At 37.5% G+C, this 15,486-nt stretch overlaps 2 protein-coding genes across 8 annotated transcripts; one reads left to right on the top strand and one right to left on the bottom strand.

Annotated features, from left to right (window-relative positions):
- The first annotated feature begins 148 nt into the window (after nucleotides 1-148).
- On the top strand, nucleotides 149-5,501 carry LOC111008659 (B3 domain-containing protein Os01g0905400). Of its 4 annotated transcripts, none has more exons than XM_022281410.2 (8): nucleotides 149-303; nucleotides 1,425-1,615; nucleotides 2,253-2,400; nucleotides 2,812-3,751; nucleotides 3,842-3,958; nucleotides 4,106-4,189; nucleotides 4,276-4,409; nucleotides 5,081-5,501. In XM_022281410.2, exons 3-8 carry the CDS (start codon nucleotides 2,269-2,271, stop codon nucleotides 5,339-5,341), a joined length of 1,668 nt encoding a protein of 555 aa, XP_022137102.1. In that variant the 5' UTR covers nucleotides 149-303; nucleotides 1,425-1,615; nucleotides 2,253-2,268; the 3' UTR covers nucleotides 5,342-5,501. The 4 variants fall into 4 exon arrangements, with proteins under 4 accessions (XP_022137102.1, XP_022137100.1, XP_022137099.1 ...); XM_022281408.2 differs by having other exon boundaries at nucleotides 153-311; nucleotides 2,256-2,400; XM_022281407.2 differs by having other exon boundaries at nucleotides 153-311.
- A 268-nt stretch (nucleotides 5,502-5,769) lies between these two features.
- Nucleotides 5,770-14,892, bottom strand: EMB2423 (telomere length regulation TEL2 family protein). 4 transcript variants are annotated; one of them, XM_022281671.2, is made up of 13 exons: nucleotides 14,373-14,892; nucleotides 13,237-13,265; nucleotides 13,025-13,127; nucleotides 12,203-12,374; nucleotides 11,705-11,890; nucleotides 11,328-11,461; nucleotides 9,558-9,834; nucleotides 8,731-8,945; nucleotides 8,430-8,528; nucleotides 7,822-8,348; nucleotides 6,856-7,628; nucleotides 6,507-6,705; nucleotides 5,770-6,216 (listed from the first exon to the last, which is right to left on the bottom strand). In XM_022281671.2, exons 1-13 carry the CDS (start codon nucleotides 14,659-14,661, stop codon nucleotides 6,058-6,060), a joined length of 3,162 nt encoding a protein of 1,053 aa, XP_022137363.1. In that variant the 5' UTR covers nucleotides 14,662-14,892; the 3' UTR covers nucleotides 5,770-6,057. The 4 variants fall into 4 exon arrangements, with proteins under 4 accessions (XP_022137363.1, XP_087977981.1, XP_087977979.1 ...); XM_088121855.1 differs by having other exon boundaries at nucleotides 12,203-12,276; nucleotides 14,373-14,524; XM_088121853.1 differs by lacking the exon at nucleotides 13,237-13,265 and having other exon boundaries at nucleotides 14,373-14,524.
- Nucleotides 14,893-15,486: the final 594 nt, after the last annotated feature.

Raw genomic sequence — 15,486 nt, 5'->3', positions numbered from 1 at the left:
GTCGCCGCCATGATTAAGACAGGATTTAAGTAGAAGCTTTTCAGCCCAGGCCCAGAAAAGTATATTGGACCAAGATTAGAAACTACAAAATTATTGGGCTCAGCGTACGGAGAAAAAAGCCCAATATTTTCGTCATCTTCACCTTGCTCAGTAAATCTAAGCGACTTGCAGGTTTGCTGGAGCAAAGCAGAGACCGCCGAATAAAAAACGAAGCACCCACTGCGGATACGACAAAGACACTGGTTTTAGAGCGAGAACAGAGGCTCCTGGTTCTAGGACTTGGCATTCACTTGAGCGTACTTCGTAAAAAAGTTTTCTTCTTTTCCTTTTCTCCTTTATTTTCACTGTTAATTGCTCCAGATTATGAATACAATGTCGTCTTTCTGTTCATAAATTTCTTGGGATTTGTTATTTATCAGCTGAAACTTACTTGCATGCTACATTGGGCATTGGGGTAATTGGAGTTCGACACTGATAATGCTGGGTTTTGTTTGTTAATTGGGAAAAGTGAGGATCGTGGAGTGAGTGAGTGAGGAAGTTTTTATTCCTCTGTGTGGCTGTGGAGTGTGGATATAGAGAACCCCTTCAACGAAAACGTCTCATTGGAACCAATTGATTGTTTGTGGACGTATGAGGGGGCCATCAAAGTCTTGTTTGGTAGAGAGGAAAACAAAATTGTGTTTTTCACCTTTTTCTAATTTGACAGCTGAAGAGGACACAATTTCTGGAGACTAGAAGCAACCGGTTCCTTTTCAGCAAGCTCCCTCACAAAAGATCACACCAAACAACCCGGTCTCTTCTACTAGACTCTACGAGGCCATTTAGAAGGACTCTTATGCCAAAAAAGTTAAATTTTTCATATGGGAATGCAGCCACAAAGCCATAAACACATTTGATAAGCTACAGAGGAGACTGCCCTACATGTCTATCTCTCCCATTGGTGCCCAATGTGTAAGACAGAATCTGAGTCACGGCCACATCTTTTCATCACATGCCCATTTGCATTGGGTATATGGAAAAACCTTCTTCAATTGTTTGGATGGTTCACGGCATTACCTAATGATATCCCCCTTCTATTGGAGTACACCCTCAATGGCCATCCTTTTACAAAAGAAAAGGAAATTCTATGGAAGCATTTTGTTAGAGCCTTCTTTTGGATAACTTGGAGAGAAAGAAACAATTGAACTTTCAACGACAAAGACCTCCCCTTTGAAAGGGTTTTTGATTCATTAGTCTTCACAGTTATCACTTGGAGTAAAAGTTCTCCTCTTTGTCACCATTATTCCTACACTTCCCTTTTTTACAATTGGAAATGCTTTATGTAACCCTCTTTGAGTCTTTGTTATCTCTTTTGTAATTTCATATTATCAATGAAATTGTTTCTTTCAAAAAAAAAATAATTTGAAAAATGTTGCTACTTGAAGGATTATTCTACAAAGATTGATTGACGTTTCACATGAAAGAATGAGGAAGCATTCTGTCTCGTGGGCGGCATCTAAATGATAAGGGAATTGTAGTTGGTTTTTGAAGCTGAACTTGGTGGCCATCTAAGTAACAGCTCTTGAAAGTTGGAGCCGCTACAAAGTAATGCATTGAGGATCATTTTTGCTTTAAGGTACTTTCTTCCTTACTGCTAGAATTGAATATTCTCGACCATTTATTTATTTTGTCTAGCTTTCCTGTGCTTTTTGTTAAAATAAGAAGTCAAATAATTAGCTTTATCTCAAAGGATATAGTTCTTTTTCTTTTAACTCATTCTTCATCTGCAGTGGTTTTCTATTCTGTTAGCGGGAGAGATACTTTAAGCTGATGCTTTTAGTTTCACCTTTGGCAGCCACAATTAGATCAGAGTTTTATGATTATTTTAAACTTTTCTTGGGCTTACATGGTGGGTTTGTTTAGCTGACGGATTTATAAAGTGTTCTTAAAAGGGTTAGATAGTGTACTCTTCAGATCAACTATCTACTTTCTTCATTGAATGCATCTTTGAAATATATGGTGTGGCAATTTCACCCATTAGAGCACCATTTTTACCATCATTTTTTGCTTCTCTGAAATTTTCTTTTTCGATCACTCCCTTGGGAGCCTGTATCACGAACAATTTTCCTTTTTATTTATCTATTAAAATTTGTTTATTGTTAAAAAAAAAAAAAAGGATAATATCTTCGGGGGCTTTCTTTACTCTTCTTTATCTGTGTCTTAACAAGTATTCTCCCCATTTTACGGTAGGTCTATTGATCTTTGTGTTTCAGTAGATAGCAGCACAAGATGGGCAGCAAGGTAGAAGCCTGTATGGATTGCACTCAAAGATGCTTACAGCTTCATAGAAAGGCAAATAGTTTATCGTCTGTGACCTCGTTCTTCAAAGTTATGTTTGGCGATCTGTTTTCCCAAGCTTTGGTATGATAATATATCCAAAAATTTGCCCCCGCTCAATTTTTATATTGGTGGCATTTTGGCTCTTTATCATTCTTTTAACAACCCTGATGTCTGTTTCTTCCAAAATGGTAATTTGCTAATAGCTTGTGGTGTTCTCCATTCTTCTTTTCAAATATATTTAAGGAACAGTGCCTTGTTTAAGGGGTTGTAGATCTTTTAACTAGTAGATACCAGAGGTAACCCCTTGATATCTCTCCATTTGTAAAATCTCCCTGTATCTGTTTCCATTCTCTAAGTGTGTCTATGAATTCATCCAGTTCCCTCGAACATTCTTGTGCTAAAGCAGACAATTTGTTATGTGCGGATATTTTTCTTCTATTGATGGTGCATTATGTTATTCAATTCTTTTGATAACTACATTTGCTTTTACAGTACTTCCCACCCATGTTTGCTGCTACAGTGCCGATGTTGGCAAATAAAAAGGTTGTTCTTGAGGATTCACTAGGACAACAATGGAAGGTAACAGTTTCCGATTGTGAAGGATCTCTTGCTTTTAAAAAAGGGTGGAGCGCTTTTTCATCAGAGCATAGCTTAGAAATTGGAGATTTTGTGATCTTCAATCATATCATGGATCTGCACTTTAAAGTCAGTATTTACACTAAAACTGGTTGTGAAAAAGTAGAGTTTGCTAAAAGAGGCAATATGAGGAAAAGAACTCGAAGTACTTATCCTGTACTTGAGAAAACTAATGAAGGTTTGAAAAATCCACAAGCGTCAGGCACCTCTGTGGGTTCTGGATCTAATGTGGCACTATCTCAAGATAAATGTAACATGACTAGTTCTCAAAACGTGAATGTGAACCGAGACAAAAGGCCAAAGTACCAGAGTCATGATGAATGCCACAAACCTCTATGTAAAACCGAAATTTTTGATGATTCTTACAATTTCATCAATCAAAACAAGGATGTGGGACTAGAGGAAAATAGAAGCCCCTTAGTTGACTTGTTTTCCATGGAAATACCAGGAACTGAGAATGCCACAAATAAAGTTGCTGTGGATGAGTTAAATCCTAACTGTGCTTCCACGTTACAGAAAGCTACAATTGATGTCCACCCGGTTGTCAATGCTGAAGTTTTGCCATTTCCTTTGAATATATCTGCTAATGAGATTATTGAGAAAAGTCAATGTTTTGAGGAGGCTGATAGAAATATAAGTGGCTCTGATAATGATTCTTGCCATGATAAGACTATCGAGGTTCCTTTTGTTACGTCTGCAACAAATTCTGATAGAAACATGGAGCATTTTTGTGATACACCATTAAAAGATGTAGTGGACTGCCAGAATGTACCACCAATATACTGCACGCCATCGAGTGAGTACGAAAGTGATTTGGTGCATTTCTGTTCATGATTATGTTCGAGACCACTTTCACGACTAACCATTGTGTGTCTAAATATTTCAGCAATTACAAGACATGATCAGGAGCCTCATCAGAAACATACTTTTCCAACCGACTATTCCCATAGTGCAAAACATGAGTACACTCCAATTTCCGTGGAGGTTCAAAATTTTCTACATGGTTTGCTCTCCATTCCGGTTGCTCTGTATGCTGTGCCTGTATATTTGTTGATTCATCTTGTCTAAAGGAAAAGAAGCTTATCTTTTGCCCTTTGGAATCTGGTCGATACTGTAGCGATTTATTATAGTGAATGCTGCATTTTAACAGGGGACATGCCAAAGATCGTTAAACAGGAACCATTGGAAATTATCACAGAAGTGGACAAACATGAAGACTTGATTAAACAAATATGTAATTCAACTTATTTTGTCACATCATTTTATTGCAGCTTGTGGATTCATCAGCATGTCTAAATTGAATTTGTTTTTGGTTTACAGGGGAGCCAAAATTCATTAAGGAGGAGTTCCTTGAGAAGTCTAACAAAATTGGTAGAGATGGTAATGATGTCACTAATAATGCAATTCCAGCCCATATATCCTGTATAGTGGCTAAAGATACTCCATCTTTTCTGGTATGCTACTGTAAACTCTCGCTTTGTTAAAAATGTAAAATTTATATCATATAAGTTTATTGAAGGCTACATGGCATGTTTCAGTTGATATCTGACCCCAAACTGATATCGATATTGATCCTGGACCTCTTCATTTGAGTTTCATTACCATAATTATTTAGAATATATGTGTTTTTTCTTAGGCTTTAAAATGTTTAAATTGTTTGATGTTCAATACTTCTATTTCTGTTATAGCTACATGTGTGGTTGAGTTTTGGGAATTGTACATAACAGAGAGAAGGGAAAGTTCAGTACTATATCCGATTTCTTATATTGTTTATTTTATTTAGTTAGAATTTTGTAAAGATAATGATTTTATCTTCATTAAGTGCGCACGAAAATTCCGATGTGTTAAGGGTTGTTGGATTTTTTTTGTTACGTTTAGTTGTGGGATTACAGTAATATGTACAGACAAGCATACCACAATCCCGCATGTAAATATGTACTTCGAATCACATACGAACGATGTGTTGATGCGTCGTCACAACCGTGCTTCAATTCTGCACTGAAACAAGTTTGGAGATTCACAGATGATTTCTTTTATTGTTCTACTCGGTGATTTTCTAGGTGATATGAGCCAGTTACTTAATTGTCTGTTTACTGTTTCTCACTTCATTTCGCTACTCGCATAGGAACTTCCGACAAGTTTGCAGTTGTCGTGTTCGAGAGGCAGGAGAAATCCAGAGAAGAAGAGGCTAGTGTTTCTTCGGGATCCCAGGAAGAGATTGTGGCCGATGCTTTACCATGAGATGCCTAATGTCCAAGTTCTAACTAGTGGGTGGGAAGCTTTCTGCTCTGTGAATCAAATCGAACCTGGGGACGAGTGTTTGTTTCATCTCGAGGACGAGCCCGAGCGCATATATCAAGTTAGCATTAGGAAATGTAAGAACTAGCTGTATTTACATTATTCCAAAACTCCTCTACCTTTTGGTTGCGTACTCGAATCTTTTGGTAAATAGAGTACTAGTCTGGTGGAAACTCTTACAGTGTAAAATTTGGAGAAAATCATGTTTGATTGCTAAATTAGTTTGCGAAAAAAACTTGCCCCTCCTAGCTTAATAAGTTTTTGTTGACATCTTTTTTTCTAATTTGGAATGGTATTATTGGTACAAACCACGCCAGAAGTGCAATGATTTCCCAGAATGGAGGTTTCGTAAGCACTCAAATCTACATATTCTCTCAACCATAATATTTTCTGTAGGTATTTTCATTGATTCTGAGAATACTTTAATGGCACTGGTTCGCCCCATTTGCAAAATGATAAAAGTGAAGCCAATCTTACTTGATTGTTAGGATAAAAAAATTTTAATACATGCACAAATTGATCAATAATATCAAAATCCGACGAACTCTGACATAGTTCTTTCTCTTAGTGAAATAAATAAAAGTCAGATTCTGTTTTCAGGTTGTAATCTACAAAGATAAGAACCAACCGACTATGAGATCAATACTCTAAAATTCAGGATTTACAAAATAAAAAACTCAACTGGGAGGGCAAACAACTTAATTCTAAACTCCAGTGAGCATTTCTTATCAGAAAATAAATTACAAGAGAGCTCAGAAGAGTGGATGTGAGAACAGTTTTCTTTCTTCGTTTTACCTAATCTGGTCAGTATTCAGCATTTGAGAACGGCATTTTTATGATACCCCTTGACAAATCTGAAGGAAAAGCAATGTTCTTTGCCTTGAATGTACTGTTTGCAGATTCTAGCATTCGAGTGGTTAGGAGAGCCATCTCAGAATGGAGTTGGAGACATGTCACAGCCATCTACCAACCAAATATGCAGTTAGTGAAGTGAGCACGGCGAAATTGTAAATATAAAAAATTGAATCAAAAGACACTTAAGCTTCTAAAGACCTTTCCAACTTCATGTCTCTTGAGCATCTAAGTTATATTCTTTATTTTTACGTTCATCTCCCTAGCTATATGACCATTCACTAAACTTTCAAAAGGTGCCTTCTAAATCCACTATGGTACTATCAACCATACAGCAATGCAAGTACAACATGGAAACGAAGTGCATGATTTTTCAGTTTTAAGCTTTTAAGATTCCTTACCATATAGCATTCTCTATCTGGGTCAGAGTCGGCCACATGAAGGGACCATGTGCGAACCCATTCAAGCCCTTCAGATATTTCAACGTTACCTTCAAGCAAGCTAGATACTATGTAAGAGGGATGTACTGCAATCAGTATGCACGAAGCTGCAAATAGAACAGCTCGTCTGACATATGCTTCCCTGTGATGGCAAACCTCACTGCATACCATGGAAATTTTTCAGTTAGGGAAACTATTAACAAGCATAGAAGGGCGTTATACTTTATTACAGAGTCAACCTCTGAAAATAACCTTATGATATAGACGATCAACTAATCCAACTAGTCAACTACACACGTTCGAGAAATACCTGGATCTTAACATATCTAAAAGAGGAGGGGCCAGTGCAGATGCTTCAGGATGCATGGATGCACATTTCATGCACACACCAAGCATATATATGAGTTTTCCCAAGACAATAAAATCCCTATTCAGCAAGTCAACGCCATGCCTTTTCTTGTCAAATCCTTGCATAGCTGGAAGCATGAAAGCAGCTGCATGGCCCGGGAACTTATTATGAGACAACTCCATTTCATTATCTTGCATGTTAACCGATTTCAGGCCCCAGCGTCTTGTCTTTCCTCTCTTGACATGACCAGGTTTCAAGGGAAGTTCTCGCTCATAACTATTTGACCAGTTCAGTAAGGTTCCTGTTGCTCCTGATATCTCTTTCCAGGAACCAGCTCCAGGAGGCCCTTTACTACTTGGCAAGAACCATGGTTGAGTTTCCGCAGTGGTAGCAATGAGAGCCCTCGACTGATGTTTAGGCTTCACAGTTTTTGCAGTAGAAAGCTCCTGGGCCGCATCCGTCATGATATCAAGTATCATTATGCGCTGACTGGTATCTACATTGGGTGAGTATAGTAGTTTATTGAGAATATCAAGAGATTCAACTGGGCACATAACAATCAAGGCAACCAATGCTCTTTGCCTCTTGTCTTCAGCTGAATCTTCCTCTCCTTCAACAGCTATGTCAGAGCATCGGACTTGAACAAGAGTTCTCACTAGATCTGATGCTACATGTCTAAGTTCATCAGGTGATGCTCGGATGAGCTTTTCAGAAACATCAAGAGCTCTCTCTACCTGTTCAATAAATATTGTCAATTAGTGTCAAGAAACGAACTCTTATCATCTTAAATATGATAGACCGTACGATTGCTCAAACAAAATGCAGAATAATATGATCTCTCAGACACCTTAAGATAATTTTGACCAAAATACAGAAGTATGTTCATAACTCCTGGACATTAAACACCAAGAAACTTGAATGACTCACTCCTTCAAGATCATCAGATTTCCGCAGTGCCCCAACTACATCAACCAACTGTGATAGATTTTTTTTAAGATCTGTGTCATCATCTGACAAATCATATGGCTGTAATGATGAGTCACTTGCAGAATCAGACATATCGCTTTCATTATCGTCATTATCATTCTCAGAAACAGAACCACAATTTAAGCTGGCTGGATCAATGATCTCATCTGGATCAGCCAACTTAATTTCCCAAATTTTCTTATTTTTACTCTTTGTATTATGCCCAGTCCCCTCTTTTGTCGCATGAGTAGCTTCCTTCTGAACCAAAGTAGTAGACGCTTTTATTTCTTCAGAACTACTATGTGCATCAATTGTGCAATCTACAGTCCCTTTTCTATGAGTAGTTAACCCAAACTCCCAATCTATGATCTCTCCCGTGCAACTATCATCAAGATACAGAGGATTCTTAGGGTCAATGACTTTAGAGAACACTAGAGCAACAGTGCTAGCCATTTTTCGAATCCATTGATTAGGATTCTCCAGCCTACCTGAAAGTGAACAAAAACATTACCGGAGAAATTACACTTCCAAAAATGAAATTCTATCAATATTACTAAAATAGTACTTACAGCTGACCCCTTGAAGAATCGAGTGCATAACGTTCTTAGTTTCATCAAGTTCCTCTTTAGACATTAATTCAAGAGAAAGACCAACAGCTGCAGATATATCTAATAGATAGTTAATGCAAACAACTTATAAACAAGTGCAACAAAATATAAGACCCTTTGATGAAGCAAGAATACACTAACTCCGAACAAATCATTCATTATTTTCACTTCCATTTTCATCGTTCAATGAAATCCCACGTTGTATTCCTAATTTCCTACTATAATAATGAGTCAGTGCTAGAAAGAATGGAAATGTGGATACAAGCTTGCTGCTCAATCGTGGCTGATTGGACAAACTCCTTTTTAGACCACACTTCTACCAGACGCTGCACTGTCATTAAGAGGCTGCTATTACTATGACCTTTCTTGAGACAATTGGCATCAGGTGGGCATTCAAGAACAGCAAACTGTAGAATCCAGTGCAGGCAATGAATGGGGAATACCTTCCAGACCAAAAATTTGTCAACGAAAATGGACCTGCAAAATTACATCATTAAAAATAATCCCTGCGCTCAGTTAGACCCAAAACACCCCAGAGAACTGACTTCTTTTTCTTGGGGAAAAAATTATCGTTCATCCATTGTCGGCTAGATTAATCAAATTTAACCTTAAAACTATCAAATTAGTTATGATTTTGATTCCTATAAAAAAGTTATAAACTTATAAATGGTGGAACTAATATGATATGGTACAAACTACAAATAATTAACTTGTAAAACATACCATCAAATGCATGATTTGAATATATATCTTATGTGATTTTTTTATTCCTGAAGGTGAGGGAAGGTAAGGACATGTATTTGTTAGGATCCCAAATACAAGAACCTAACTAGATAACTATACTGCAATCTCAAACAGAAACTACAATATCAATAGCCTTTCAAGTTATCTCTCTCCCAAGAACTCTCTCAAATTTCTCACACAATACTATCCCCAAAGATATCTTTCTTTTCCCCTGCTACTTTTATTTATAACCAACTTACCCCTATCTAATTACCATAACACCCATAACCCATATATTAATACCATTCTTTAACTAACCCTAACAGGACTCTCACAGTATTCGACCTGTTGATCTTGATCACTGACCTTACTGACATCTGTAGTCTTAAAGTACGATGAAAAAGTAGCCACAGCACCCAGTAAGCATGAACATCACTCTCACATTTAGCAGCTAGCTGATGTAAAAGCTGCTCAGAAATTCTTTCGACAGCATAATTATCTTTAATTGTTTCCATTATCTTCAACCAGAACTGAGCATTTGGGCTTGATTCAAATACGTCAGAGATAATTGAATGATTATTTGACATTACAACATCATGAACGTGCTTCATAATACGTGGAATTAATTCATTTAGTAACAAGTCTGCAAAGAAAGAAAGTCAAATATTTTGGTTATTATATGCATCCTGTGTGATGAAATAAACTTAACAGACTGTAAACGAAGGCCTGAAAAATGAGTAAGTATACTGATTACACAAATATGTAATCAGCATTGACAATCTAATTCCATTACCATTTGATGTTTCTTCCCTATATTTTATTTTCTCTAAAAGGAAATATACAAATTATCAGACCATACATGTCACCAGTCATAAATGAATATCTACTGCTTAGATATCAGGTTCATGCATGGTTAGTAGCATCATACAACCTTCATGTTGACCAGAATGAAAATGCCATGCTATATTTTGACATGAAACGTAGCTTATCACTTGTATGAAATTCCTATTTAATTTGTAAAGAACATGACTCCTATAAGGCAAGACATAAAGAGAGGCGAGGAACACTTCTCAATTTTCCTGTAATTGATAGATTTATGGCCTCTACCAGTTGGATGGTGGGCATCAGCTGTTCTATGGCTAACCATCTTCCTAGGACCACATCAAACCACTATCATATTTGTCCTGATAGAGCAGACAGTAATGGGGGTCTCACCTCTTTCTGCTTTTAAAATATGTGGTTGCTTTAGAGACTAGGCTAAGGTGACAAGTTGGCCATTTTACTTTTATGGAAAAACTTAAAGCTCCTAAGAGATGGATTATCGTATGAACTATGAAGTAAAGAGGTCTTGTCCATGTGGGAGCTGAAAACAAACTAATTTGGCTCACCACAAGAGCTTTGGTGGTTCCTTTCCCATCCCATGACCAAAAGGAGCAAAAGTAGGCTCTTGAACATTGTTGTGAAGATTTGGTGGTTAGAGAAGAGGTGAGATAAAGCAAAGAGGTAAAGTTCAACGAGGGGGACCAAAAACACTAACCCTTTCTTCATAGGGTAGCTTAGTAGAAAAGAAGAAATAGTTGCATTCACAGACTTTTATGTGAGCCCTTTGCCAGCTGTAAAGCAATTGAAAGGGATACTATCAAATTTTTTTATGGGGGAACTTTAGAGGTGAGTCCTCTGGCCCTTATTGATTCTTCAACAACAGTGTGGTTCGAAAGAAGTTTCCATGAGGAAGCAACAAACTTAATGTCAGTGTGACTTTTTGAAAGAATTCTTTTTATGCTAACTGAGATTGGATCAAGCAAGATTTGAAGATAGTTTCTCTTTCTACTTCTTTAAGAAGGATATTTCTCGCGCTTGTGCTAATGAGGTTCCAGACCTAAAAAATGGAAGCACCAGCACGAAGGCAATGGTAAGAACCAAAACTTGGTTGTGCCAGTTGTCATGTACTAAAATGGTCGAACTGCTTCCAAACAGCTGGTTGACTCTTCCCTCCCAAACTTTCCTCCCCAAACTATTTTGGTCCTCTTCCATCTAAAATTACAATTTTTTAATATAAGAAGAAGCATTTTTACAAAATTCAATTCTACTACACAAGTCAACTCCCGGAGTTAGTCGCATAAAAATCTTGCTGACCTGCAGATCCACGTCGACAAATGCGAGAAAATGTCTCCCCCACAAACATTATGGTGCCATCGAGATTAACATAATCAGAAGCTTTCACTTCTGCTAGAGAAAGGAGTTGCCCGGTAATCTGCTTGAAGAACGAGCTATAGATCTCTTGTAAAGAAAAACAGTAGATTGATGATGTTTACTGTGAAACTCATACGGTGGATAGTAGAAAATTTTCATAATTCATAACAGTCCAAAGTGCATAATAAACTATTTCTTATCAGGTAAGTAGATAAATATTAAAATGTGTAAATACTAATCCCCATGTGAAACTTGTTAAGCATGTACAGATTATTTGAAATATGAGCCCCCCACAGCTGGAATTTGAGAGATAAGGATACTGTGATGACAATGAGTTGGATGCTCTCGATTGTGCTTTGTCAGAAATTGATGTTACAATTTGTGCAACCTTAGAAATGGCTGCTATGGTGCTTTCAGTGGCAAAATTCTCATATTTGCTGGATGCCCCAAATTTGTTCGCTATTTGAAGCACCCCATCCTTCTCAAGCAAGACATGTACAATCAATCTGTCATAATAGCAATGCGAACATGGTCAAAAATTATCTGTAAGCCAATGGAGCCTCTCACTTCTATTGATAACTCGATCTGCACTTAGCACACGGTATAGAAGTAAAAGAAAGAATTTGAGCTTAAGAAAATGAAACTGAATATTGGAAAGAACATAATTATCGAGGCTGACAATGCTTTTCAAGAATGGAAGATGTGATTAGTCCATTCCTTAATCAATTGTTTTTTTAGTTCAACGATATGTGGGGGTATGAATTCAAATGACTGCAACTTTCACGAGGATTGCAAAAAAATCAGTTACCATTTCGCACCTTTCAGTATTAGAGCGTACAGCTTTAACATCAACTCCATCAATTGCATTCGGCTGTAGACATGGAACCAAGTTCTGAACAACCTCGATGGCAGGTCCATCAACAAAGAAAATGTCATATAAGTGCTTCTTTGCCAGAAAAGGGAAACACGCCAGCCAACTAGAAGCAAGCTCTGTACAGATTGACAACGCATAAAACAACATAAAAAATACGTGACCATTTTGGGCTATAGATCGAAATGCTATGTCCTACCAACTACTAAAGAAGCTAAACAAAGTACTTCTATATCCACAGAGTTAACAATCAAATGAGTTCAGTTTATGAGCATCTTTGTAAACCCGAATGAATCAACTCCTTCCGACTCTAAGAAGCAACACTTTTCCACCGTTCATAAGTTAAGTAAGAAATTATTTCATTGATAAATTTTCAATCGGACAGGATTCTCAAACTTTTTGTGAACATTAAATAGAAAACTTATATATGCAAAAATGAAGCCTCTCCTTTGCTAAACACTACATTCTTTTCCTGATTTTTAACATATATGAAAGCATGAACCTAAAGCAGAGTGGGGACCTTTCCAATCTTCTCTTAGAAATAAAAAGAGCAATTTTGCCTCAATTTCATTGATCATTAGATAGTTCGGCACATCTCATTCTTTCTGTCAATATTAGTGTGACTTACAGAAATTCTCTGTATTTTCAAAGAAAAAATAGAAACTGCTCTTGATGTGGCTAATCCACACAACTGAAAGACAGTAACAGACGAAAATAAGTAAATCAGAAAAGTGAACACTATAATAGGGCGAAGAAGAAGAAGCATTACCAAGTAATAAAACCCGGGAGAATGCAGAGAATGCAGCTCCATCATAGAAAGCATTCCAATACTCATGCCTCTCACTTTCTGAAGGAAGCCTCCGACTGAGGATCTGTATGCACCACAAGTAGAAACCTCACTGCCTGATGTAAAGAAGTACATGATTCCCAATAGAAATCCTGGCTTTATTTTGAAGGTTTGATTTCATAAATGATATTAACCTGGTCCCTGTAGCTCTCACCAACACACTCTGCAATATTTTAACGCATAAAACAAACAAATAACTGAATAAATGGGCTTCTAATGAGATTTAATGCAAAATTATGAAATTTTACTGTGAAAATAAGATGTATGTTGGAAAGTTGGAAGCTCAAAATGGAAAGAGAATAAAGCACCAACTAGAAGATGATCAATTCTAGCAATTCACCTAACTTTGATTTTAGCGGAAAATAAGAAGACTACATTGTTCATAAATCATAAAAGAAAATTTTTGTAATCTCAGCCACCTAACAATTGAGGAAGGAAACCTTTACAACTTGCCAAAAGATAAACAAGACTTGAGGCTAATTGCCAAATAGAATGACTCCCAAGGTGCAGAAAAACTAAGTAAACAAACAGAGAAAGATCAATAACAGAAAGGGTACAACCAGGAAAAAAGCAAGATGTTCCCCATACTAAGCACACCAACAAGGAGATAGAGTACATTGGATCAGTGGAATTTTTGCTTCTCTTTGGATAATTGGCTTGAAAGAAACAAATAGTCAACAAAACACTGGAGATGTAGGGGGGAAAGGAAAAGTTTCGCATTTCGTGATTGTTGTTGCTTCCCCTCGCACTTCCCTTTCTAATCTATTTAACCCCTCGATTTTATAGGCTTCGAACAATTTGTAAAATGCATCTATCAGCGACATGGTGTTTCGTTTAGATTCAAAATTTTAAAATAATCATTACGATTACAACAACTTACTAAGCATCCGAAATCTCTACTGTAATGCCAAAATTCTCCATTAAATTTGAACATACATTCATAGGATATTGGAGAAAAACGACTTAACCACACGACCCAAAAGTGAATTATTATAAGAAGTTAACTACCATAGATCGGCGCAGCAGTAAAGAAAAACTGTAAACTCTATTTGGGGTCACCAAACTGAAAGTTTGTCATACTACGAGTTTTTCAAAACCAGATGCATGAAGTTACGGAAAAAACGCTAAGAAGGCTTATTTGTAGCTCATAATCCACAGAAACGAATGATCATAAGTTTATTCATTACGTTCCCTAAGCATTTCTAAAGCTCCTGTAATCATCTCGTTCACAAACTCTGGAAATGAGAGAAGCGCTGGTGTCGGGACTGACCTGAAATTGTAGACGCATCAACAGGGAAGAGAAGAACAGCCAGGGAATGAAGGGAAGATATCACTTGGTCGACATGCTTCGCATTCTTCATTGCTGAGATAACCTCTGCCACCTTCTCGAGGACCTTGGCCTCCAGCTCCCTACTCTTTCCTCTGTCCGCCATGATTAAAGCTTCAACTTCTGCAAATTTGGTGCGAAACTCTTTCTCGGAGGGGAATATTGAATCTGAATAAGAGGAGCACCAAAATTGGCAATTACTCCAGTTGATGGGCTGATTCAGTCGGCCCATAACTGATCAAACCCAGCCCATTAGCCATAGGTCCAAAACTCGAGCCCTACATTTCACCTCCGCAACTCAGCCTGGCCGGCGGTCCGTCGCCATGGCCGTCGCTGCAACTTCATCTCTCACGAAGTTCTTCTCCTTCCTCTCCATCTCGAAATCATTATCAATAATTCATAACTCCGTCTCTTTAAACTTTCAGCATCTTCCGAAGTCTGGACCAGCTCCGTTGATTGCCACCATGGACTCTGTTACGTCTTCTTCCCCGAAAGAAACTGCCGTCTTCTTACGCATAAAGTTGTTGGCTAGAGAAGCTGCTGTGATCTCGTTTCTAAAGCAAACCCAGATGAGATTAAACTGGTTAGAATGTGGGAATTTTAGAATTTTAGAATTTCTTCATCACGATGGTTGCATGGTCTGTTTTCTTTCATTTTCTCGGCAACCAAACAGCGGATTTCGATGTCAACTTCTTAAACAGGTTCCTCTTTCAAAAGTTCAATCCAAACCTTGAGGTCCTTGATGCACTAGTACCACCTTTGTTCTATTTTAATCTTCTTTAACACTGTCTAGAACTCGGATGCCAGCCTTAGATTTGATCAATCTCAATTCAAAGAATTAGCTTACTTAAACTACTTCCATTTTAGTGGGAGAGGGAAACAGAAGATGGGAAGATAAAGATTGTTAAATTAGAAAGGTTGTTGTCAAAAAGGAAAATAGATGGTTCAAAATATCTGAAATCAGCTGCTGAATAAACAGCTTAAATTGGAAGATGCTGCTTAGTTACAAGGTGAGACCCATGATTAGCATTGAGATTATTGGTGACTAGGGGTCACT

This window comes from Momordica charantia, assembly GCF_013281855.1.
Source record: "Momordica charantia cultivar OHB3-1 chromosome 3 unlocalized genomic scaffold, Mcharantia_2.0 BLBB01000003.1, whole genome shotgun sequence".
NCBI classification, from domain to species: domain Eukaryota; kingdom Viridiplantae; phylum Streptophyta; class Magnoliopsida; order Cucurbitales; family Cucurbitaceae; genus Momordica; species Momordica charantia.
Note: the sequence above shows the minus strand (reverse complement) of the source record. Positions and strands in the feature narration are given on the sequence as shown.

What these genes read in the sequence shown, in the direction of transcription:
- LOC111008659 (XM_022281410.2), top strand. Translation starts at nt 2,269, where the DNA reads ATGGGCAGCAAGGTAGAAGCCTGTATGGATTGCACTCAAAGATGCTTA. An exon ending in GGTTCAAAATTTTCTACATG is followed by an intron (nt 3,959 to 4,105) that starts GTTTGCTCTCCA and finishes GCATTTTAACAG; the next exon opens with GGGACATGCCAAAGATCGTT. An exon ending in AAGATACTCCATCTTTTCTG is followed by an intron (nt 4,410 to 5,080) that starts GTATGCTACTGT and finishes CTACTCGCATAG; the next exon opens with GAACTTCCGACAAGTTTGCA.
- EMB2423 (XM_022281671.2), bottom strand. Translation starts at nt 14,661, where the DNA reads ATGGGCCGACTGAATCAGCCCATCAACTGGAGTAATTGCCAATTTTGG. An exon ending in TTGTCGACGTGGATCTGCAG is followed by an intron (nt 9,835 to 11,327) that starts GTCAGCAAGATT and finishes CTTTCTTTGCAG; the next exon opens with ACTTGTTACTAAATGAATTA. An exon ending in GATTCTTCAAGGGGTCAGCT is followed by an intron (nt 8,349 to 8,429) that starts GTAAGTACTATT and finishes GTTCACTTTCAG; the next exon opens with GTAGGCTGGAGAATCCTAAT.